General features: G+C 37.1%; 1 protein-coding gene across 1 annotated transcript in view; it reads right to left on the bottom strand.

Annotated features, from left to right (window-relative positions):
* DPH6 (diphthamine biosynthesis 6) overlaps window positions 1-26186 on the bottom strand; it is a 188550-nt gene that overhangs the window by 9279 nt on the left and 153085 nt on the right. Inside the window, exon 7 of the mRNA XM_061157627.1 lies at window positions 2364-2458. Within this exon, the coding sequence (XP_061013610.1) occupies window positions 2364-2458 (95 nt within the window). The remainder of the gene's footprint in view (window positions 1-2363; window positions 2459-26186) is intronic.

The raw sequence follows: 26186 nt of genomic DNA, 5'->3' as shown, positions 1-26186 counted from the left end.
ATAGTCAGTTGTTAACAAGTAGTTACCTGGTTTAAACTTATCATTTAATTTTATCACATGGACAACTATCTCTAAATGAAATAACTTAATTTACATAATGGTTTTAGAATGTGCAACGCTTGTTCACTCACACCATCACATTCAGTGCTTATCAGATAGGTATGGTAAGGACATTTTCTATTTTAAAGTGAAGGAAAGATTTTATATATAGTGGGTGATATTCTTTTTCCATTCAACTACTATAACCTGTAAGTATAACTTAAGAAGGAAATGCATAAAAGTGAAATATGTATATACAAAAATAAACAATAAGTAAAATTAATTCAATGATATTCAACATTTATTAGTATCTACTGTATGTTCTGGGAGTTCAGTTATGAAAATAGGCACTGGGGGCAATAACCACCAAAGTTTTTAAAAATGGAAGGATTTAGCAAAGTAGGGCAAAGTGGGAAGGCAATCAAGAGAAAAGAATTCAAATAAGAAAGCTGTGAAGCTGAGGTGAGGCAGAACATGTGAAGAAAAGAAAGCAAAGAATTTGCCAGCATCAGATTTAGATTAGCGACTAGTTGCCAAGAAAGAAATATCATTAGCACTTCCTCCGCTGTTCCTGAGGGGTGCACACTACAGTATTGCCGATTAGCCCCTCCATTCTTAAAGAACTCCTACAGAGCAGGGCAGCAGCCTGCAGAGTTCCACCCACATAATTCTCCTCAACAAATGATTACCCAGTTCAACTGAACAGCTCATTTTGGCACTAGAGGGTTCTAATACGCTTCCCCCGACTTCCCTCTCTTTAACATCATGACTAACTCCCATCGTGCCATTGTTTCAGTTAGGTTGAGGTTTCCTTATCTACAGAATGATAACGTAAGATTCATTTTTCAGGTCTAAAGTTTACTATGATAAACAAACCTTCTGGTTATGTAATGTAAAACAGTACATTTCTTATAATTCTAGATTGTCCATAAAGACTTCTAGGTGCCCCAGGAACTCAAGTTGTCAAATAAATAGGAAGAATATTCTTCTTTGGCCTTTTTTCTCTTATTGTGCTTTTTATTTTTTTCCTAATTTTGTTAGTCCCATATTAATAAGTAAGTATATGTAAGTTTCCCATTATACAGCAATTTCACCCGAGCATGGAAATGCCCTTCTTGAGTAACAAAACAGTATTTTTTCACAGAAGCAATACCTAATGCACAATTCAATCATGAATTGTTTTGTGATCACTGAAGTCAGGGGAAATACCTCCTATTTATGAAATTTTTCTTTTGGCTCTTATTCTCTACCATTTTGTGTCAAATTCTATGCAGATGTGTCGTCCTCCCATCATTTTGGAGACAGGAACTATGTTCAACATCAATGGTGCCCAGTAGAATGTTTCAGGCATAATAGGTATAATAGGTACATATTTGCCAAATGCACTGTTATGTTGATGATTATTAATGGGAAAGAAGTTAGAAGAAATGAGAAACCAAAGGATGAAGTCTTGGCTATGTTTCTCAAGATAAAGGTATTTTTTAGAAAATTCACCTCGAGTTGTCTTCCCTTTTTAGAACACTCCTTCCCTCATTATTAGTATGTACAAAGAAATCACCTTTCAGTGTTGAAAACATTGAAGCTTTTCATTCAATCCAAGATTCTAATCTTTTAGCAGATGAGGTTTCTGAAATCAAACATAATTCTGACAACCGTTTCAAGAAGCTAAAGAGCTTAGGAAAAGCAAATAAAATGCTCTCTTAGCATATGAGAAGAGTGATATAAATTAAGAATATGGGTAATGATGTAACGAACTGAAGAAAGTCCCTGTCTTTTACTACACAAATTTTTAACAATTTATGGCAAAGAAATCACACTACTCACCACAAACAGAATTAATTTTTAAGAAGTTTATAAGTAAAAATAACCCCAAATAATTGAAGAGAACTGTTTAGTATAACCATTCTAAGTTATTAAAGCCAAGAAAAAGGAAAAAGAGGACGGAGTTAATGGAACCCACAGGCTACTGATGTGGCAGTTTATCAAATGTAGCTGTAATGAAAGATAAATAATACAGGCAATTCACACTTCATGAAAGGATAAAAGCGTCAGTGTGTAGGTACCAGTTTTACTGCAGGCCATAATCAGCAAGTAAACGAAAGTGCAATGTCTAAAAAGTTTATAGGCTTCTATGAAGGCCTCTTCTTGTCAGGTATTGATTTAGGTATTCAGACGACTTCACTGGTATTAAACAAATTGAGTGTTTGTGAACTTGGAGGACATGTTCTATTTCTCCCAACAAAAGTTGCCTCCAGCTTAAAGTTAAGTTGCTTCCATCACTTAAATTTGAGGAAGGGGAAGAAAATGCTGAAATGATATCTTACACAATTATTTTCTTCTTAAATAGAGGGCAATCCAAAGTGAATGTTTCATATTCTCCACCTTCTCCACAAACATGGACTCCATATTTCTTAGAAAGCTGAAAATAGAAAAAAAAAAGAGAAAGAAACAGGAAACTTAAAATTTAGATAACAAAAATGTTCACTTAACTTATTTTGTCCTAAAAAAAATCCATGTCAGAAACTTTAATTCCAAAATAGATTGTGAGCTATAGGAAAATGACTGTATATTTCTGTTTAAAAACTGTTAAAAATCATTTGAAAAATGTTATCATAAAGCACAGCATTTTAAATAATCCCCAATCCTTATAAAATCCTTATAAGGACCCCAATGTTGGTCCTTATATATTGGACCAACATTTTTATGTATAATGAAAAAGCTTAAAGATTACTATAAAGTTTGACACTAGCTTTAGCTTCAAAAGGAGGAAAGATACTAAGTCATTATGTACTAAACGAGAATACATGCAGCCAAATTGTGCTTTCCCTACACTTTGACCTATATGTGGAAGGGGAAAAAGTGTGTCTAGAAAATTTCTCAGACAACACAAGGGAATGTAATCTAAGGCCTTTCCTTGGGCCTATGAACAAAAGGAAGTCATAAACATGGTTATTATGCTTAAGGCTATTATTAGTAGTAAAGTTCTAAGAATATCAAGATCTAATGAAGTTCCAATGCTACAGACAAGCCCTGGGAGGGTCTAACTCCAAGAAAGGTTGGAATAGCTTATAATGTTGTCTGATTAAGCCTGAAATTAAAAAAATAAAAAATAAGCACAGAAACAACCACCCCCTACCCCAACCCCGTGCTTTGCATGAAATAGAAGTTGTTATTCAAATGATCCTGATACTGACAGTAAAATCCTTTCTTATTGGGCTGGTGCAAGGCTGGAATCAGAGCTGGGGAGCACTCTCACTGGCTGTGCAACAGAATCTTTCTGGTCTTGTATGGAGGCTTTATCACTGTGATTCTATCTCCTTCATTCTGAATTTCATAGCTTTTCCTGCTTATAGCCTCTCCTAGCCCCAAATCCTCATAGCCCAAAGGAAGAGTGACTCCATTGATGTTCTCTGTTACTGCCAGTGCTGGGACTGTGGCCTAAGTTTTCAGTTTTACCTGCATAAATATTATACATTTATTTATTTGGTTATTTTTATAGTTGTGCTACCATTCCAACTCCATTACATTTCATCTATCGACTACGTGCCCTTCGGGACTGAAAGGATGGATCTATGAAAATTCTATTCCCTCTAAGGATGTGGTAATGTGAATGACCTGTAAAGCAAAACAGCAAGAAAAGTGAGGGAAAGAAAATGAGGTGGCATTTAGTATATGAACATGCAAAAAGTTAGTAGATAAATTTTCACCATGGTGGGTCATGAAGTAGGGAACTGGCAAGGCAGAATTAGGGCAGCTGGTCATTATGAGAGCATATAACAGGAATAGATTACAGTAGTAAACCAAATTAAATTAATGTCTGCTTTGCAGTAAAAATGTAGGAATAATAATGGGATATGGATTTCAAGGGCGTTTCCTTGTTCTGTCAGCTAATGCCCGACCCCTTCTGTGCTCATCTCCCTTCACTGGTCTTCTCATTCTAGTGACTTTCTGCCAAGGGAACCTTCTACTCTCACCTTTATGGTCAGTCTTTTTTATGTGGGAATATATCTTAATAACCACAGACTTCTTTTTATTAGAAAATGTATAATTGAAGCTTTGCAAAATTTCTATAATCTACCACAAAAGCATAACTGGATTTTTTTTATTAATGTTGGCATAGCTGTTATCATACTGAAGTAATTCTGTTAGTCCCTAAGTAAAAATAATGTAAGCTGCTATATTAAACCAACCAGCACTAGGAAATCTAAAATTTGGATATATCCAGTGGTATTTTCAATTCACATAAAATATTTCCATAATATTCATCCAGTCAGTTCTTCCACAAACATTTACTGAATAGTGATTATTGGGCAGGCTTTGCTAGATGAAAAAGTTCCAGGAGTAAACAAACAATGTCCTTGGTCTCTGAAGCTTACTAAACATATTGCACCCTATATTTCAATACCACAGTATGATGAAACAGTGATGTTGATTCTGTAAATAATATGTGCAATCTCTTTCCCCTCTGCCACTCATTGACCAGCATGGACACAGATTCCAAGTCAAGAAAGATTCTAGACAAGACAGATTTCAAAATTCCAGAATCCATGGGTTCCAGATTCCAAGAGTGCAGTGGATTTTATGGCTGATGAATAGCCTATGACTGATTTTATGGCTGATGAATAGCCTATGAATCCTTAGGATGTCTTTTGCAGCCCCTCTAAACTCTATTAGCTTAAAGCTCTAGCAGACATAAGTATTCAGAAGAATCCCATCTTTTTTGGCTTACATTTGGCCAGTTCCAAGGTCCTTTGATGTCCTGGGAGAACCTCCTCAAGAAGCAAAGCCTAAGCTAGCCACTTTCTTTAAGGAATCTTTAGCTAAGGTATAGCAATCAACAACCTGTTGTTAGAAATCAACAACCTGGTAGCACAAAAGCGTGAGGTGTGCTTTTGACTGGGCTTCCCAGGTGGTGCTAGTGATAAAGCACCTGCCTGCCAATGCATTCAATCCCTAGATAGGGAAAATCCCTTGGTGGTGGGCATGGCAGCCCACTCCAGTATTCTTGTTTGGAGAATCCCATGTATGGAGGAGCCTGGAGGGTTATAGTCCAAGGGGCTGTAAAGAATTGGACATGACTGTGATGGACAGGGAGGCCTGGCGTGCTGTGATTCATGGGGTCGCAAAGAGTCGGACATGACTGAGTGACTGAAATTAATTGAACTGAAGTGACCTAGCACGCATGTGTGATTTGATTTTTTTAAAAAGGGGTCAATTAAGGTAAGTGGAGAATCTACAGACATATTTGTGGTAGGAGATGTTCAATCTGCTTTTCTAAAACATAAAACACTTGCTTACATAAGCAAGTGTTTCTCATATCTACATTACTCATAGAAAGTAGCAACTTCATTCTAACATAGTTTCAGGTCTGTGTCTGGGTTTCAACTCAGTATTATTGTAGGCCAGCACCTACTCATTCCAAATACAGTTTCTGCAGTTCACTTTGATAGTTTTTCTGTCAATATCATTGTAATTGAAAATACTGGATTGGTTTTCCTAAGGTTTAGTTCCTTACTGAATTATTGTGATTCTTTCCATAATTTAAATGAGTAAGATAGCAAACTATATTGAAAAATAAAAAAAAGTGTTTTTCAAGTTGCTTTTTTCCCACTAAAGTATGATATAAAGGATTAAGATGTTCCTTAAATAGTTTCAGTTGGTATATAAAAAGTGGGAGCAGACAATTGGTGTCATCATAACACCAGAAATATGCAAGATCAGCTACAAAACCACACCTTTGTGTTTTACATACAGAGATCTGAGAATGCAAAGGCATCTGGAGGAACTAATAGCAGATAAGGATAAGCTTTTCTGAGATGAGTGAAGATTCATGGCCACCTTCCTAATGGGGCAACAGACAGAGTAGAAGCAAAGCTCCATGGATGTGGGATGTCCATCAGCATATGTAGAAAGCCAAACTCTTGTGGACCTCTGTGATGGATTATTAAGAGTCCTGAAGAGACCCAGGGAGTATGTATAGCCTACCAATTATTTTTCAGAGTCTTAACTAAGTGCACACAGTGGCTACCTTCAGAAAACTGCCCCTCTCCAGGGCAGGAGAGAGGAGAGACAGAGATCCCTTTGAGAACACCTGCCCATCAAGTCTTTTCTATTGAACTTTCAAGGTACCAAGGGGTGGTGACAGGGCAGGAAGATTGAGAGATTTCACCCAAGACTTGGAAAGCCATAGAGAAGGCAGAGAAAGGCTGAGAGTAGTAAGCCCTCGAAAAGGCACAAAACGGTGGTGAAGGACTTTAAAACATGGGGACAGGGTAGGGGGAAGAGGGAGAGAGAGATCTCTAGACTCATTGGAGAATAGATCACATGCCCTGATAAAGCGAGAATCTTTATCCTGCTTTCAAAACATTTCAAACAAGTAGCAAACTGAAACTAAACAAAAATCAAACCAGACTCACCTCAACTGGAGAACAGACTAAAAAGAATAAACACCTCAGACTAGATGTCACAGAGAGGAAGTGGTGTGACTTTGCTGGAGTAAATATTTACTTCAGTCTCTATTGTTCTTTTTTATTCACTATCTACCATAAAATATACAAAATAAATTAAGAGATAAAAAGTGAAAAATGTGACTGTAATCAGGAGAAAAACAAACAAAATAGAATCAAACCCACACATTAACCAAATATTGAACCCAACAGACAAGGACTTTAAACATAAACTATAATTATACACTAGAGATTTACTGGAAAAGACAGATAAAGTTTATGAACAGAGATTAATTTCAGCAGAATTGGAAAACTAGGGGGAAATATCTTTAGGTTCATATTCTGGTTCCAACATGTATTGGGCACAGGACCTGGGATGAACTGCTTGTTCTCTGAATTTCCACTTGCTTAGGGAAAGCCTGCCCTCAGGGGGATGCTATATTAAAAAATATAATACATACAAAGCTTTAAATCCAATGCCTAGTGCACAGAAAGTAGTTGACATATGTTATCCTTTCTCTATTAATTTGCCCTTCCCTTGGACCTTCTGCTCTTTATCTATATGTACCTTCTTTGAGGATCTTGACTCCTACTATATCTATCATCTCTACTGCAAATGGCTCTCAAAGTGAAAACCTTAGTTATTAAACTCTCTCCCATGTATCTCCTCCCCCCACAACTCCAAATACTTATTGAGTGTTTTACTTGGGAGCATTGATAGGAAAGACTAGAGATCTCTTCAAGAAAATTAGAGATACCAAGGGAACATTTCATGCAAAGATGGGCTCAATAAAGGACAGAAATGGTATGGACCTATGAAGCAGAAGATATTAAGAAAAGATGGCAAGAATACACAGAACAACTGTACAAATAAGACCTTCACAACCCAGTTGATCACGATGGTGTGATCACTCACCTAGAGCCAGGCATCATGGAATGTGAAGTCAAGTGGGCCTTAGGAAGCATCACAACAAACAAAGCTAGTGGAGGTGATGGAATTCCAGTTGAGCTATTTCAAATCCTCAAAGATGATGCTGTGAAAGGTTGCACTCAATATGCCAGCAAATTTGGAAAACTCAGGCAGTGGCCACAGAACTGAAAAGGTCAGTTTTCATTCCAATCCCTAAGAAAGGCAATGCCAAAGAATGCTCAAACTACTGCACAATTGCACTCATCTCACACACTAGTAAAGTAGTGCTCAAAATTTTCCAAGCCAGGCTTCAACAGTATGTGATCCATGAACTTCCAGATGTTCAAGCTGGTTTCAGAAAAGGCAGAGGAACCAAAGGTCAAATTGCCAATATCTGCTAGATCATTGAAAAAGCAAGAGAGTTCCAGAAAAACATCTATTTCTGCTTTATTGACTATGTCAAAGCCTTTGACTGTGTGGATCACAATAAACTGTGGAAAATTCTGAAAGAGATGGAATACCAGACCACCTGACCTGCCTCTTGAGAAACCTGTATGCAGGTCAGGAAGATACAGTTAGAACTGGACATGGAAATGGTTCCAAATAGGAAAAGGAGTACATCAAGGCTGTATATTCACCCTGCTTATTTAACTTATATGCAGAGTACACCATGAGAAATGCTGTGCTGGATGAAGCACAAGCTCGAATCAAGATTTCTGGGAGAAATATCAATAACCTCAGATATGCAGATGACACCACCCTTATGGCAGAAAGCGAAGAACTAAAGAGCCTCTTGATGAAAGTGAAAGAGGAGAGTGAAAAAGCTAGCTTAAAGCTCAACATTCAGAAAACTAAGATCATGGCATCCTGTCCCATCAGTTCATGGCAAATAGATGGGGAAACAGTGTAAACAATGGCAGACTTTATTTTTTGGGGCTCCAAAATCACTAGATGGTGACTTCAGCCATGAAATTAAAAGATGCTCACTCCTTGGAAGGAAAGTTATGACCAATCTAGACAGCATGCTAAAACGTTGAGACATTACTTTGCCAAGAAAGGTCCTTCTAGTCAAGGCTATGGTTTTTCTTATAGTCATGTATGGATGTGAGAGTTGGACTATAAAGAAAGCTGAGCACTGAAGAATTGATGCTTTTGAACTGTGGTGTTGAAGACTCTTGAGAGTCCCTTGGACTGCAAGGAGATCTAACCAGTCCATCCTAAAGGAGATCAGTCCTGAGTGTTCACTGGAAAGACTGATGTTGAAGCTGAGACTCCAATAGTTTGGTCACCTGATGCAAAGAACTGACTCATTAGAAAAGACCCTGATGCTGGGAAAGATTGAAGGCAGGAGGAGAAGGGGACAACAGAGGATGAGATGGTTGGATGGCATCACTGACTCAGTGGACATGGGTTTGGGTAAACTCCAGGAGTTGGTGATGGACAGGGAGGCCTGGCGTGCTGCAGTCCATGTGGTCACAAAGAGTCGCACACAACTAAGCAACTGAACTGAATTGTTTTAAATAAAACATAGTTCTTGATTTTTCCTCAAATTCTTCTCTCCCTGCTCAATTTCTATAATAGTTCAATCACGTTTGAAATTCTGGAGTTGAGCTTAACTCCTTTTCCTTCTGCCACACAGCCTACATTTAAAATTTTTCTTGAATTTATTTATTGAATCAACAAATATTCACTCAGGACTTATTAAGTACTAAATCCTAGTCTATACATAAGGCATGTGGCAGTGAATGAGACAAAGTAAACACTCCCTTCCTTTCTAACACCTTTCCTGATCATTTTGGGCTTTAACTGTTACAGTAATCTCTTGTCTCCCTGCTTTATTTTCACCCCTCTCATCTACCATACATGTTATCACCACACTAACTTTCCTTAACAATATAAGAGATGGCATTCATCCACTCAAAAACTTATGGTGTTGACCATTGCCTACTCAATAAAAATCAAGGTCTATAAACTGAGAGTCAAAAGACTTCAGTCATTTGATCCCACCCTTCACAAGAATACCAAGACATAAAGCTAATACAATAGGAAAATGAAATAAAGATTCAAAAGAATCTTGACTGGCTAAAAAAAACCTGAGGACTAAATCTTAAAAACTGAAATAAAAAGTAATAAACATAAACCGTATCATGCAGCTTCTTTCTGGTCTACTTACAGAAATCACTATTATTGCCTGTGGAATTGTCCTGTGCTGCCTTGTGACATATTTCTGTGTTGCATCACTATGAATTTCAGTGTTTGTCATGAGACTATAAGTTTCTAAATTTCTTAAACCCTCTCAAACCCATAGTTTTCTCCCAGTAGTGTGTGTAGCACATGGTACTCAAAGACCAAATGACTCTCTTCTCCACGGTCAAGATATCCTGCATACTTCCAGAAAAGAGTCTAATTGGCCTTGTACTCACAGAAAGTAAGCCACCACCAAACAGAATTATCAAGTAAAAGGGAGGAAAGAGTTACTGATTGCTTTTGATATACCCTTGGAAATAGGACAAAATAGGATCAACATTTTCTGTTTCTGGAACTCTAAAACTAAATAAAATTTACACATGGTAGTCAATGCTTTTCTCATCTAACCCATTGAATCAAGAATGTTACTATTTTCACCCATTTTTAACCATTTGGGGAATGTTATACAGAAAAAGATTCAAATCAGATGACTATTTTATAAACTTAATATACCTGCTATTTTGTCTGACATTAGTCAAGTAGTCTCATCCTTCATATAAATGCAAAAAAAATAAAGCTGATAAAATCAATAAAATGAAACAAAATTTCAAAAGGATCTTGACCAGCTGGAAAGAAATATGTTGCTGTTTTCTAACCAGAAGCAATAAGATCAGTTTTTACTTGTGTCACAATATAATTTTCATTGTATAAAAGCATGCTCTTTGTTTCATATACATCTAAATTATTCTATGTTCTCTTTTGGATAAAATGTTTAGGGAAGGTGAACATTAATTTTTCAACTGACTATTAAGATAAACTTTTTAAAACACATTTTGAACAGATGTGGCTGACTTGGGTCATTTCATGACTTATAAGAATTCCTTGGAGTCTGAGCATTTAAAAAGTGAAAACCTAGAGTTAATGTAAAGGAAATTACTAATATGATTCTATTTTTTCCTGGTACATTTATTCACATAAACATTCATATTCATAATAACACCATTTGAACTCTACTGATTATTGAACTAAAAAGGTAATCAGGCATCATCATTTTCCTGTTTAATTTTCTTTTTTTTAAATTTATCTTTATTAGTTGGAGGCTAATTACTTTACAATATTGTAGTGGTTTTTGTCATACATTGACATGAATCCCTTTAAAAGATTGTAATGATCATAGTTGTGAGAATTTCTTATTAAATCAAAATATTTCTTCTTTTAAACCTGTCTCATTTGCTGTTAGTAATCTTAAAACTGGAAAAAATAAAAGAAGGGCCAAATGAAATTGCACTTCCTTCATCCCTCCTACCACCTAGATAAAACCATGATGTTTATAGAACTCACCATAATTTCATATAAATATTGTATTTAACATATAAAATAATTTCACCCTGCATATATTCATTCATAGCAGTTATTAAAGAAGTATTTATTGAATGTCTACTATAGGTTTGGCATTGTTTTAAGTGCTGGGAATAACAATAGGAACAGACATAAATTTTGCATAAAACAGCTTACTGTCTGCAGGTACAGGCAGAAAGTCAAACAAGCAGTTACAATAAAGGGTAGGGATGGGTTTGGTGAATGCCTGAAATGCATGGGACTACAAAGCATGAGATCTAACTGGAAGGACCTCAAAAGGCTTCTAAAAGAATCTAAAGGATAAGTTAACCAGAAAAGTCTGAAGGGAGAGATGGAAAGAGAAAGAGGGAGGGGTAGGAACAGCATGTGTTAAGTCCCAGAGTACATGATGGGTACTAGAAATTGAAATAAGTTTGGCATTTGTAGTTCAGTTGCCAAGCTGTGTCTGATTCTTCATGACCCCATGGACTGCAGCACACCTGGCTCCTCTGTCCTCCACAGTCTCTTGGAGTTTACTCAAACTTACGTCCATGGAGCAGTGATGCTGTCTAACCATCTCATTCTCTGGAACCTGCGTCTCCCTTTGCCTTCAATCTTTCCCAGCATCAGAGTCTTCTCCAGTGAGTGACCTTCCAGTGCATATTCAGGATTGATTTCCTTTAGGATTAACTGGTTTGATCTCCTTTCAGTCCAAGGGATTCTCAAGAGTCTTCTTCAGAAACACCGTTCAAAAGCTTCAATGCTCAGCCTTCTTTATGGTTCAATTCTCACATCTGTACATGACTACTGGAAAAATCATAGCTTTGACTATACGGACCTTTGTTGGCAAAGTGCTATCTCTGCTGTTTAACATGCTATTTAGGTATGTCACAGGTTTCCTTCCAAGCATCTTTTTAATTTTGGCATAGCCGAAGTATAACTAGATGAGTAATAGTGGAGAGATGAGGCTAAAAACCTAGAACGAGGACAGATGTTATGGAGCTTTATAAGCCATACTGAGTTATTATCCTCAGGTCAATGAGAACCCATGGGGATGTTTTAAACAGAGAATTGACCTGATCTCATTTGTCTTTTAGAAACATCATTCTGGCTGCACATGGAGAATGGGCTGGAGGGCAGTAAGTCAAGAAGCAGATAGAACTGAGAGGTCGCTGGAGGAATCTTGGCAGGAGGTAAAGATTTCCTGAAGCAGGGAAGGAGCGCTGAGGATGGACAGCAGAGGGCAGATAGATCGACAGAGTTTTTAGCAGGCTGAAATAAGTGAATGGAGAAGTGATGAAAGTTTTTTTAAAAATTAAGAAAAATTTGCAGCTTTCTGCATAGGGAAACTGGATGGATGGTGGTTCTGTTTACTGGTATTTCAGTACAAACAGCAACACTGTCTAATGACCTTTTTTGCAAATTTTATGTATCACGTCATACGACTGATGTCTCAAATCTTTGTGATTATTTTCCTGAGTCTTCTATGTTACTGTGTTTTCTAAGCTACTGCTAGGCTTTTCCAACTCCTTTCCTTCCTGCTGCTCCAAAATTATAAATATCCTTCATGATTCTCTCTATGCTATATTCTTCTATATCCATTTATTCCTCCTGATAGCTTATGCAATCCATGGGTTCAGCTAATCACCTTTATGTTATTCTGTTACTGCAAACTGTTGAACTGACGAACTGATGGTTTGTCAGTACTGATGAACACTGTCACTACTAACTAAAGAAAATTTGCTTTATGCATTGAAGTTAAGAAAATGATAAAATTATCTTATTTAATCTTCAAAATGATTTTTAAGAATAAAAAAGAGCATAGGCTCTGAAATCAGATATATTTAAAGCATAAATTCCGGTTCTGAAACTTCCCAACTCTGTGACTTTGGAAAAGTTACTCACCTTCTAAGTGATCCCTCATTTTTAAAATGTAAAAATTAATAGTAGCAACCTCATAGTCTTGTTAGATAATTAAATAACATAATGCATAAAAAGTACTTAGGTCAGAGCTGTAATACACAGCTTAACTATAAGAGTAGGTAAAGCACATATTGTAGTGAGGGACAGTGAAAGCAGCATTGTGTAATATATTGGTCAAAAGCAGTAGCTCTGGAGGCAAATTGTTCTTGGTTCACATCGTCCTTCATTCAAATCATAGCTCTATCACTTTGTAGCTATGCAGTCTTAGGTCATGCAAACTCTCAGAGCCTCAGATTACTGATCTGTACAAGGGAGAAGACACCAGTACCTACCTCACAGGAGTACTGTTTTCAGTAACAAAACCATGTGAAAAAAAGGTCTAATATATTACACAGCACACAATAGATACTCGATGAAATGGTTACTAATTTTATTTTTTTCCCTTTTCCAGAGACAAAAACTAATTTGATTTGCAAAGGATATGTAGCTTAGAATTAAACACACCCATAATTTAAAGTTGTGTCCTGACTCATAAACTATAAACCCTAGTCTTTAGCCTGAACACCTCAATTGTGTGCCAACCTCATAGTTTTAAAAACACATGCTTTGGTTTATAATTTAAAACTCAGTATGTTTAAGACCAATCTTATCATGTTCCTTTCAACCATGTTCTCTGCAAACATGTGTGCTTCTTATTTCCCCAATTACTTGTGTGTAGATTAATCTTTGATTCTTCCTTTTCCAGCTTCTGGCCATTTGGTGCTAATTTCTTTGTCATTCTTCCATCAGAATCTTTGTTTTGTTCTGTGTCTCTATCCCTACTGTCAGAGGTTTCATGCTTTAAGCCCTCAGACCTGTTTCAATAAGAGCATCTTAGACTCTTTTTGATTTCCAATTTCTTCTCTCCAAATCCAGGAATACTGCCACCACACTAAATTTCCTGAGATATCTTTTAATAATAAATACCCCTGTTGATGAGCCTTCCATATCTTATTTCTTACCCCAAATTGCTTGGTCCATCTCTCAAGGCCCTTAATGACTGGGGCCTAAATTACCACCTGACCTGGTTCTTATTAATCTACCAACATGAGCTGTTACTTTCATTTGAATAAAATCCCTTATTGTCCTCACATGTCTTCTTGCCAAGGAATCTACAGATTGATTCACTTTGTTGCCACCACCAGTACAAAAAAGGTCTTACTGATCCAGAAAACCATGATTGTGTGATCATTCACCTAGAGTCAGACATCCTGAAGTGTGAAATCAAGTGGGCCTTAGGAAGCATTACTACAAACAAAGCCAGTGGAGGTGACAGAATCCCAGTTGATCTATTTCAAATCCTAAAAGATGATGCTGTGAAAGTGTTGCACTCAATATGCCAGAAAATCTGGAAAACTCAGCAGTGGCCACAGACTGGAAAAGGTCAGTTATCATTCCAATTACAAAGAAGGGCGATGCCAAAGAATGTTCAAACTACAGCACAATTGCACTCATTAACTCATACAGTTAATTGCACAATTAACTCAAGTTAATGCTCAAAATCCTTCAAGCTAGGCTTCAACAGTAAGTAAACTAAGAACTTCCAGATGTACAAGCTGGATTTTGAAAAGGCAGAGGAACCAGAGATGAAATTGCCAACATCCACTGGATCACAGAAAAAGCAAGGGAATTCCAGAGAAATATCTATTTTTGCTTCATTGACTCTGCTAAAGTCCTTGACTGTGTGGTTCACAACAAACTGGAAAGTTCTTAAAGAGAAGGGGGTACTATACCATGTCACCTGCCACCTGAGAAACTGGTATGCAGGTCAAGAAGCGACATTTAGAACTGGACATGGAACAACAAATTGGTTCCATTTTGGGAGAGGAGTATGTCAAGGCTGCATATTGTCACCCTGCTTATTTAACTTATATGCAGAGTACATCATGAGAAATGCAGGGCTGAAAGAAGCACAAGCTGGAATCAAGATTGCCGGGAGAAATATCAGTAACCTCAGATATACAGATGACACCACCCTTTTGGCAGAGAGTAAAGAGAAACTAAAGAGCCTCGAAGAAAGCGAAAGAGAAGAGTGAAAAAGCTAGCTTAAAACTCAACATTCAAAAAACTAAGATCATGGCATCCAGTCCCATCACTTCATGGCAATGAGATGGGGAAACAATGGAAACAGTGGCAGACTTTATTTTCTTGGGCTCCAAAATCACTGCAGATAGTGACTGCAGCCATGAAATTAAAAGATGTTTGCTTCTTGAAAGAAAAGCGATGACAAACCTAGACAGTGTATTAAAAAGAGACATCACTTTGCCCACAAAAGTCCATATAGTCAAAGTTATGGCTTTGCAAGTCATCATTTATGGATGTGAGAGTTGGACAATAAAGAAGGCCGAGTGCCAAAGAACTGATGCTTTTGAATTGTGTTGGAGAAGACTCTTGAGAGTCCTGTGGACTGCAAGGAGTTGAAACCAGTCAATCTTCAAGGAAATCAATCCTGAATATTCATCAGAAGGACTGATGCTGAAGCTGAAGCTCCAATACTTTGGCCACCTGATGCAAAAAGCTGACTCAGTGGTAAAGACCCTGATGCTGGGAAAGATTGAGGGCAGGAGAAGGGGGCAACAGAGGATGAAATATTTGGATGGCATCATCGACTCAATGAACATGAGTTTGAGAAAGCTCCATGAGATACTGAAGGACAGGGAGACCTGGTGTGTTGCAGTCCATGGGGTACAAAGAGTTCGAGATGACTGGAAGACTGAACAACTAAGTATAAGTTTCATCCATCCTTTAGACCAATTTAAGTGCTAAGACTCCCATGACATTGCTTTCAACTATTCTAGGTCAGATGGTCATCTTCCATTTTTAGCTTCCAATTATACTTATAGTAAATACCAACTGGGCTTTATCTGATCCAAATTATTAGGATCCCTCCTCATAAGACTCTAAATTTAATGCAAAAACAACTTTTTTACTTATTTTACAATACACACTCAATGAAATGTGAGGAACATGTTCATGATCATATATTGGAAGAGCCACTAACTATGGAGGACCTTCATTTCTTCTCTTTAACTGCAAATGTTAATGGGCTCTACTGTTGAGTCAAATTCCTTAAAGTACACCTTTCAGAATTCCCTTCCGCTAAAAACTTCAGTTGTTCATTGCTTAGATAATTAAATCCTCAATTCAGTATTCAGAATTTCTCACAGTATGGCTTCTAAATTTTTTGTTTCCTCTCCAAGTACTTAAGACATATTCCAAACAAGCCAGCCAGTCAAAAGTTCTATCCCCATTCTTAAAGTCCAGTATGGCTGTCAATTTACCTCTCAATTTATTCAGAATTCTCTCAACAAAATACAATGTTTTCTTTGAAATTCTTTGGTACATATTTTATACTATCTTAGAGTACATTTTTTAATTTAACAGTTTTCATTATATTTTTAATTGGAGGATAATTGCTTTAGAATATGTGTTAGTTTCTGCCATACATAAACATGAATCAGTCATAGGTATACATATGTCCTCTCCCTCTTAAACCTAGACTATGGTCTCACTGATTCAATGAACATGAGTTTGAGCAAACTCTAGGAGATAGTGAAGGACAGGGAAGCCTGGCATGCTGCAGTTCATGGGGTCACAAAGAGTCAGACATGACTTAGAGACTGAACAACATTTTAATACTTCTTGTAAATTATAAGAGTCACTGAACATCTCAGCCGTAAAGCTCCACATATCCTTCCAACTCTGTTATATTCAAAATTTAAAATTTCCTCTCAAGCATATTCTACCTTTCTCTTAACTTTCAAGGTCAGTTATAGGTTTTCCTTTCCATAAGTTCAGCAGTGTAGGGAATAAGGCTTAAAGTTCTGTCTCTCACTCACAACATCAAATCAACTTTAGTGAAATTCTTTGTCTTTTGCGTTGTTAAGTGATAGGTAGCTGGGACTGTAAGTTGTTCTTCTGTCAAACTCATAAGGAAGACAAGTTAACTCATATAAAAGAGAACTTGAAACAGAGCTTTAAGCTTGACGTTAGCATTAGTATCCTGCTTTAGCTCTTATAGCAGCCAGCTGAGCAGTATACTCCTTAGTCAATACATATCTGCTTACCTTTGACTCAAGACTAGAAGTCAGATTTCCCAATTCTATGTGAATAGTTCTGGAAAAAGCAACCAGTTCTACATATTCAACATTTTTATATAATATAATATGATTTCACCTTCCATTTAGCAAACAACTTTTACTTGGATGATCTCTTGATTAATGAGTAACCACTGATTAAAGAGTAATCTTTAATCTCTTGATTAAAGAGTAACCACTGCTGGCAAAGATAGTGAATTGAATCCACGCACCTACTCCCACCCGCTTCTAAAACTTCCATGGAAGGTATTTCGTAAAAAGGCGTAAATTCAAAAAAGATGGAGAAAATCAGAGAGCAAGCAACAGAATCAAGAACACTGGAACCTAAGCCAACAGGACAGCATGCAAAGGACTGACCCAATTTATACAGGAAATTAACTCTTTACTCTAAAGCAATAAAGTAAGGGATTGATGACACCAGTTACTTCTGGAAGTAAAGGGAAAATGTGAAAAGGAAACCAAAATAAGAGGGATAGATAGGCAGTCTGTTTAACAAGCAGTCAGATTCCCTAGATCCTTTCTTTCTTTTTTTTTTAGAGACTTAAAATTTTTTTATTTTATTGAAGTATAGTTGACTTACTATGTTGTGTTAATTTCTAGTGTGCAAAAAAGTGGTTCAGTTATACATATGCTACAATCTTTTTCATTTTATTTTCTATTATGGTTTACCACTGGATGTTGAATATAGTTCCCTCTGCTATATAGTAAGACCTTGTTGTTTATCCATTCTATATAAACTACTTTCTATCTGCTAATCTGAAATTTCCAATCCATCCCTCCTCCACCAGCCCTCCCCCTTGACAACAACAAGTCTATTCTCTGTCGAGAGTCTGTTTCTATTTTGTACATAAGTTCATCTGTATCATATTTTAGATCCCACATATAAGTTATATCATATGGTATTTGTCTTTCTGACTTATTTCACTTAGTATAATCTTTAGGTCCAAGTGTGTTACTGCAAATGGCATTCTTTCACAATTTTTATGGCTGAGGAGCATTCCCCTAGATCCTTTCCCTATAGGCTGACAACCACCTCTACTTGACCCTGTCAGAACACGGAAGGTTTCTTCTCTGCAAAGGGAAAACAAATGAACTAACCTGGGAGAAACAAGACACAGTTGAGGACAAAGGTACTGCAACAAAAACAGAGAGATCCAGCTAATACACGCACACAAGATTCTAAGACCTCTAGCCATTTTCCTTGTCAACTCCAACAACAACAACAAAAACCTGCAGCATGTCTTCACCTTAAAAGGAGGCTGGAGAGTCATTTTCTTTGGAATATAACCAGCTCAGATTAAATGACCCATATATACTCCCTTCCAGTGAAACTCAAGGTCACAAAGCTCCATCCACATACTTAGGGCTTGCAATAAAACTTTTAGGTCTCCACTCTTAAATGTGAGTAGAACACCAAAGGTTAGCAGAAACATCTATAAGATGAAAGATAGAGATCAAAATAAACAAAGGAAAAGACTGACTATGAAGGAGAGAAGAATAATTATTTAAGGATAAAGTATTACAGATTAAAAAAAAACATTCAGAGAACAAAAATGTGCTTTTAGAAATTAAAAATAAAATATGAAAAAATTTAACTAAAAGTTTAAGTGTAAAATTGTGAAATTCTTCCAGAAAGAATAAAGTGATGTGGATGAAAATTAAGAGAAAAGTTAGAAGTTCAAGGAACATCTAAATAATAAGAATCCAAAGAAGCAAAATTGGGACTGGTTCAAAATTGGGAAAGGAGTATGTCGAGCGTGTACATTGTCACCCTGCTTATTTAACTTATATGCAGAGTACATCATGCAAAACGCCGGGCTAGATGAAGCATGAGCTGGAATCAAGACTGTGGGGAGTTAACCGGTTATATCAATAACCTCAGATATACAGATGATACTACCCTCTTTGCAGACTGTGAAGAAGAACTAAAGAGCCTCTTGATGAAGGTGAAAGAGGAGAGTGAAAAAGCTGGCTTAAAATTCAACATTCAGAAAACTAAGATCATGACATCTGGTCCCATCACCTTCATGGCAACTAGGTGGGGAAACAATGCAAACAGTGGCAGACATTTTTTTCTTGGGCTCCAAAATCACTGCAGATGGTGACTGCAGCCATGAAATTAAAAGATGTTTACTCCTTGGAAGAAAAGCGATGACAAAGCTAGACAGTATTAAAAAGCAGAGACATTACTTTGTCCACAGAGGTCCATATAGTCAAAGCTATGGTTTTTCCAGTAGTCATGTACAGATGTGAGAGTTGGACCATGAAGAAGGCCGAGTGCCAAACAATTGATGCTTTTGAACTGTGGTGTTGGAGAAGACTCTTGAGAGTCCCTTGAATTGCAAAGAGATCAAACCAGTCAATCCTAAAGGAAATCAACCCTGAATATTCATTGGAAGAACTGATGCTGAAGCTCCAATACTTTGGCTACCTGATGTGAAGAGCTGACTCATTGGAAAAGACCCTGATGCTGGGAAAAATAGAAGACAGGAGGAGAAGGGGATGATTGAGGGCTAGATGGTTGGATGGCATCATGGGTTCAATGGACATGAATTTGAGCAAACTCCAGGAGATGGTGAAGGACAGGGAAGCCTGGGCATGCTGCAGTCCATGTGGTTGTAAAGAGTTGGACATGACTGAATGACTGAACCACAAAAAGAAATTAAAAGAAAGAGTAGGTAAACACCAGTGAAATAATTCAAGAAAATTTCCCAGAACTGAAATTTTCAAGCTGAAAACCCTTCCTGTCTAAGCACCATGGATAAAAACATTCATGCCTAAGACACAGCACATAAGACTTTAAAATTCTTGGGGCAAAAGAAGTGTCTTACATACTCTTACACAGAGGAGATGGAGAGAGAAATAAGTAAGGCTGCACACAAAGAGTCAGGAATAAGAATGACTTTGGGCTTCTCAACAGCATACCAAGCTGCAAGGGAATGAAGCAATACTATCAAGATCTGGAAGGGAAAATATTCCTAAAACAGAATTTATGACTTGCTAAAGAACCAATCAAATGAAAGGAAAGAATGAAGACATTTACAGATATGTATACTGTCTCAAAGAGTCCTGTGGACTCTTCCTTAAAAAGAATGTGCTTCACAAAAATGAGATGGAAACAAAGATAAAGAAAGACACTGAATCCAGGAAACAAGGGATCTAACAAAGAAGAAAGGTAAAGGGATCTCTTGGATTATGAGAAGATGAAGGATGACAGCCTTGTAACAGGCATAGAATGAAACTGACCCAAATTATATACATCAGGTCATAAGGCCCTGGAAAAGACTTCAGGGAGAGGAAACTTAAAAACTATTTAGTATGTCTGAACACCTGGCTAAGAGACTAAGAAACTGTCAGTGAGTAAAGCACTGAATTAGTGATTAGTACATAGAATACTGAATAAATGAATAAAGCAAGACAACTATAATTCACATGAAAATATATGAGGATCAAGAAGCAACAGTTAAGAACCTTGTATCGACCAGCTGATTGGTTCAGGATTGAGAACGAAGTACGGCAGGGCTGTCTGCTGTCACCCTGTTTGTTTAATCTATACTCTGAGCACATCATGAGAAATGCTGGACTAGATGAGTTACAAACTGGAATCAAGATAGCTGGGAGAAATATTAACAACCTCAGTATGCGGATGATATCACTCTACTGGCAGAGTGAAGAGGAACTAAAGAACCTCTTGACGAGGGTGGAAGAGAAGAGTGAAAAAGCTGGTTTAAAACTAAATATTAAAAAAACTAAGATCATGGCATCCAGCCCCAGCACTTCATGGCAAATAGAAGGGTAAAGGTGGAAGCAGTGATAGATTTCCTCTTCTTGGGCTCTAAAATCACTGTGAATGGTGACTGCAACCATGAAAACAGAAGACAATTGGTTCTTGGCAGGAAAGCTATGACAAACATAGACAGTGTGTTGAAGAGCAGAGACATCACTCTGCTGACAATGGTCCATATAGTCAAGGCTTTGGTCTTTCCAGTGGTCACGTATGGTTGTGAGAACTGGACTGTAAAGAAGACAGAACACCAAAGAATCAATGCCTTCAAACTGTGGTGCTGGAGAAGACTTCTGAGAGTCCCTGGGACAGGAAGGAGATCAAAGCAGTCAATCTTAAAGGAAATCAACCCTGAATACTCATTGGAAGGACTGATCCTAAAGCTGAAGTTCCAGTATTTTGGTCACCTGATGCAAACAGTCGATTCACTGGAAAAATCTCTGATACTGGGAAAAACTGAGGGCAGAAGGAGAACAGGGTATCAGAGGATGAGATGGCTGAATGGCATCACCAATGCAACGGACATGGACCTGGGCAAACTCCAGGAGATGGTGAGGGGCAGGGAGGCCTGGTGTGCTGCAGTCCATGGAGTCACAAAGAATCGGACATGACTGGGAGACTGAACAACAATACAGGAAAGGTTTACTATCAGAGTCTACTACTGAATGAGGCAGTGTTTTGAGTTTTTATAGTTATTGTCATTTAAACACTGACAATTCATACAACCAGAATTGCAGTATAACATGGGAAGATGGAATAAGGAAAAGGGTACACATATTTATTTGATGGAGACAAAGGGAGTAAAGAGCTAAATCTGCATAATCTAGAGTGAGAAATCAATAAATAGTGCTAAATTTGAGGGAAATCATTAAGTAATACAAAGACATAGAGGTAAAAATCAACCAGAAGACATGAAAGTGAGATGATGAAATAAGTAAAAGGCAAGAAAGACTCATAGGGTTGTTTACATAGCAAAGTATGAAAATCATTTGAAAGACTGAGTTCAACAAACATTGTAAAATATCACAAAAATAGGAATACTCTTCAAAAGCATTTAAAGAGCAGTCCAAAGCTTTTAAAATTTGATGTAATTTTATATTAAAATTCATCTCCTTTTTTGAAAAATGAGAAAATAATCCTGGGGGAAAAAAGCACAAAAGATAAAATAATTTTTTAATCTATTGTTCATGTATCAGATAATAATTTAGGAACTTGAAGAAATTTAAGAAGCAATGGCTAATAGTTAATTTAGAGTAATAAATGTATAAGCCTTGAAGTTTTATTTTTTGATCCAGAAATTATGATTCGTAGGAATTTATCTAAAGAAAGTAATAATCAGAAATATACATGAAGATTTACTTGGAAAGATAATAATCAGAATATTATTTATAATAATTTAAAAAGAAATAACTTTTTAATAACTTATTAGGTTGTTGAAAAAGTAACTGTGGTTTCAGACCATGAATTTTAAATCATTATAACTAGACTCAAACACATCGTTATTAATTAAAATAGAAACGATTACAATCAACACATTTTTGCCAATGAGGTAGAAGTTTGTTTATTCCTGTAGCATAAAAAGCCATGCTTTGGGATTTGATAAACTCTTGAAAAGCATTTTCTGCCTCCTGCTAGTTGTGGAAGCATTTTCCCTACAAAAAGTGGTAGAGATGCTTGAAGTGGTTGCTGGTTGGTGAGAGGTCACGTGAATGTGGTGGATAAGGCAAAACTTCTTAGCCCAATTTGTTCACCTTTTGAAGCATTGGTTGTGTCACATGTGGTCAGGCATTGTTGTGGAGAAGAATTGGGCCCATTATGTTGACCAATGCTAGCTGCAGGCACTGCCGTTTTTGGTGCATCTCATTGGATCTGCTGAGCATACTTCTCAGATATAATGGTTTCACCAGGATTCAGAAAGCTGTAGTGGATCAGATGGGCAGCGGATCACCAAACAGTGACCATGACCTTGTTTTGGTGCAAGTTTGGCTTTGGGAAGTGCTTTGGAGCTTCTTCTTGGTCCAAGCACAGAGGTGGTCATCGTCATTTGTCATATAAAATCTACTCTTTGTCAGACGTCACAATCCTATCGAGAAATGGTTCATTGTTGTTGCATAGTATACGAGAAGATGACTGTTCAAAACAACAATTTTCTGATTTGTGTTCAGCTCATGAGGCACCCACTTACTGAGCTTTTTCACTTTTCCAGTTTGCTTCAAATACCAAATGCCCTCAGAATGGCTGACACTGAGTTCTTCGGCAATTTACCCTGTAGCTGTGAGAGGATCAGCTTTGACGACTCCCTTCAGTTGGCAGCTGTCAACTTCTGACGGCCGCCGCTACGCTCCTCACCGTCGAGCTCCCTTCTCCTTTGCAAGACCTCTGGAACCGCCACTACTCTGCGTGCTCATTAGCGGTTCCCGGGCCAAAGGCATCGATACTGAGAGCTGCCTCCCTGCTTTATGACCCATTTTGAACTTGAATAAAAAAATTGCTTGTATTGATTTTGTCTAACATCATTTCTATAGTATAAAATAAATATAAAATACACATCAAGTCATTAGCAAAAAAACATAAAGTAAGACATGTGCATGAAAATGATGTATAGTATAATCACATTTAAGAAGTATTCCAATCAAATGGAAAAGTTCAACAATGCAAAACTGCAATTACTTTTGTACCAACCAAATAGAGACAAATATTCCCAAAAAGAATATATTCATATGTAGAACATGAATATGATGGAATCTACACAGCCATTAATTAATGTATTTTCAAAGTAGATTTAGTTTTGTGGGGAAGTAAACACATCATAATACTATGAGAAAAAAAGGAGACAAACTATATGTATAGTTGAACCAAATTGTGCAAATACAATATGTACAAGTATTTAATGATATGAACTTGAGTGTACAACAAAAGCTCAGGAAATAAAAATCAGGGAATACACCAACACGTTAGCAACATGCATCATGGGGCAGAAGAACTATGCTTTTTTTTTTGCTACCTTATACTTCATCATGTTGCAAAATATGCAGTAATAGGTATTCTTACGTCTTATTAAAAAATATTTATCTTATTTATTTGTTTGGCTGTGCCAGGTCTTGGTTGCAGCACACAGAATTTTGATCTTTGGTATGGCATGCAGGGACTTAAGTTGCAGCATCTAATTACCTGACCAGGGATGGAACCTGGGCCCCCTGCACTGGGTGTGCAGTCTTAGCTACTGAACCCCAGAGAAGTCCCTTATGTTGTTATTTTTTAAATTTCCATTTATTTATCAATGAGAAAAGGGATGGAGGATGGGCGACATAGTGGTGGACAATTAAGAGCTACAAACTATCATATAAAATAAGCTATGGGATATATTATAAAGTACAAGAAATATAGTCAATATTATTTAGAATAACTGTAAATGGAGTATAACTGTTAAAAACTGTGAATCACTACATTGTACATCTATAACATATAATACTGCACGTCAACTAAACTTCAGTAAATAAAAAATAAAAATTCCCATTTATCTCTATTTCTTATCCCCTTTTCCATATCACAGGCAAATATTTAAAAGTATTCCATGTGTATCTTTTGTCTATGTCCTTGCAAATGTATTATTATTTTGTGTCCCTGTATTTTTAATTTATTTCAATGGTTCTTTTATTCATTCAGCACTTTGCTACCACTGGCACATTGACAGTAAAATATGAAGGGATTTGAAACTTGAGGAGCAGAGAGGGAATAAAATGGTCATTATGGAGAATGGGTAGAGAATTTTTCTAGTGAAATGTAAGACTGACAGGTCTTGTGAGGAGCTTGCTGAAGTAGAATAAAATAATTTCTGTGTTTAAACATCTTATGGTAACACACAGGTTAATTCACAATCAACATCATGGTAATCCTGAAGCTTTACTTGCCTTTTCTAAAAATAATCTACACATGCTTGAAACCTGACCTCACAACTTCAAGTTTTAGAAGCATCTTTTGCCAAAACTCCAGTCTCCTATCTCTGAAGTTCCCTTTCTTTCACCCTCATAAGTTTAATTACATTATTTATTTACACTGCTTTTATAGAAGCAAAATTTAGCCTGATGGTAGTGAATAGATGTGAACATAGATATGCTGGGCATAGAACAAATTACTATGAAAAGAGTCCTATCAGAGGGGCATGGAAAGCAACCATGTCCATCAGATAGGCTTAAATAAATAATATCAAATTATCTAGAAATCAAAATAATTTGTCGCAATTATACAATCATTTCAATTTTAATCTTTTACTATTTTCCTAGCTCATTTTCAAATCTTTTCCTAGCTCACTTCCAAATCTTTTACTATTTACGTCATTCATTGGAAAAGACCCTGATGCTGGGAAAGATTGAAGGCGGGAGAAGAAGGGGATGACAGAGGATGAGATTGTTGTATGGCTTCACCGACTCAATGGACATGAGTTTGGGTAAACTCCGAGAGTTGGTGATGGACAGGGAGGCCTGGCGTGCTGCAGTTCATGGGATCGCAAAGAGTCAGACATGACTGAGTGACCGAACTGAACTGAATTGATTTTCCTAGCACATGTTAGGTGCTTAATAATGCTTAATAAGGGGCTTCCCTGGTGGGCTTCCATGGTAGCTCAGCTGGGTAAAGAATCTACCTGTAATGCAGGAGAGCCTGGTTGAATTCCTGGGTCAGGAAGATCCCCTAGAGAAGGGAGAGCTACCCACCCTAGTATTCTTGGGCTTTCCTGGTGGCACAGTCAAGAATTTGCCTGCAATGCGGGAGACCTGGGTTTGATCCCTGGGTGGGAAGATTCCCTGGAGGAGGGCATGGAAACCCACTCCAGTATTCTTGCCTGGAAAATTCCATGGGCAGAGGAGCCTGGTAGGCTACAGTCCATGGGGTTGCAAACAGTCAGACACAACTGAGTGACTAAGTACAAGCATAATGCTTAATAAAAAAAAAAATGAGTATTTTAGGGATTTCTAAGCATTTGGTAACATAATGATAAGCCATAAAATAATCAAATATCTGAAAGAAAAAAGTGAAACACATACAGTTACTGACAGGTATAACTGCTAACAGTTCATATTACAGCATTGGCATTAACAGTGTCCAAGACAATTTGATGAAGAACACGGGAGGGAAAAATGGTAACTTAATAGAGAAGTTCACTTCTTTCACAGAAGTAGGGTGATTTTCTTTTTCATTGTTTGTAACTGTAAAATTTCAAAAATCCAAGTTACACTATTCTCGTTATTTCAGAATTGCCATACTAATACTAACATTTGACCCCTAATTCTAATAAAATATAATACAGTTAATAGAGTAAAAATAGCAAGATCTTTCTTTAATATTTAAAACACATTTAGACTTTGACAATGATAAACAGTTGTAACCTGAAGCCTTGGGATAATTTGTTTACTACTCGGCAAGTT

Source organism: Dama dama, chromosome 12 (assembly GCF_033118175.1).
Source record: "Dama dama isolate Ldn47 chromosome 12, ASM3311817v1, whole genome shotgun sequence".
Taxonomy (NCBI): Eukaryota; Metazoa; Chordata; class Mammalia; order Artiodactyla; family Cervidae; genus Dama; species Dama dama.
This window is presented reverse-complemented; position numbering and strand designations above follow the sequence as displayed.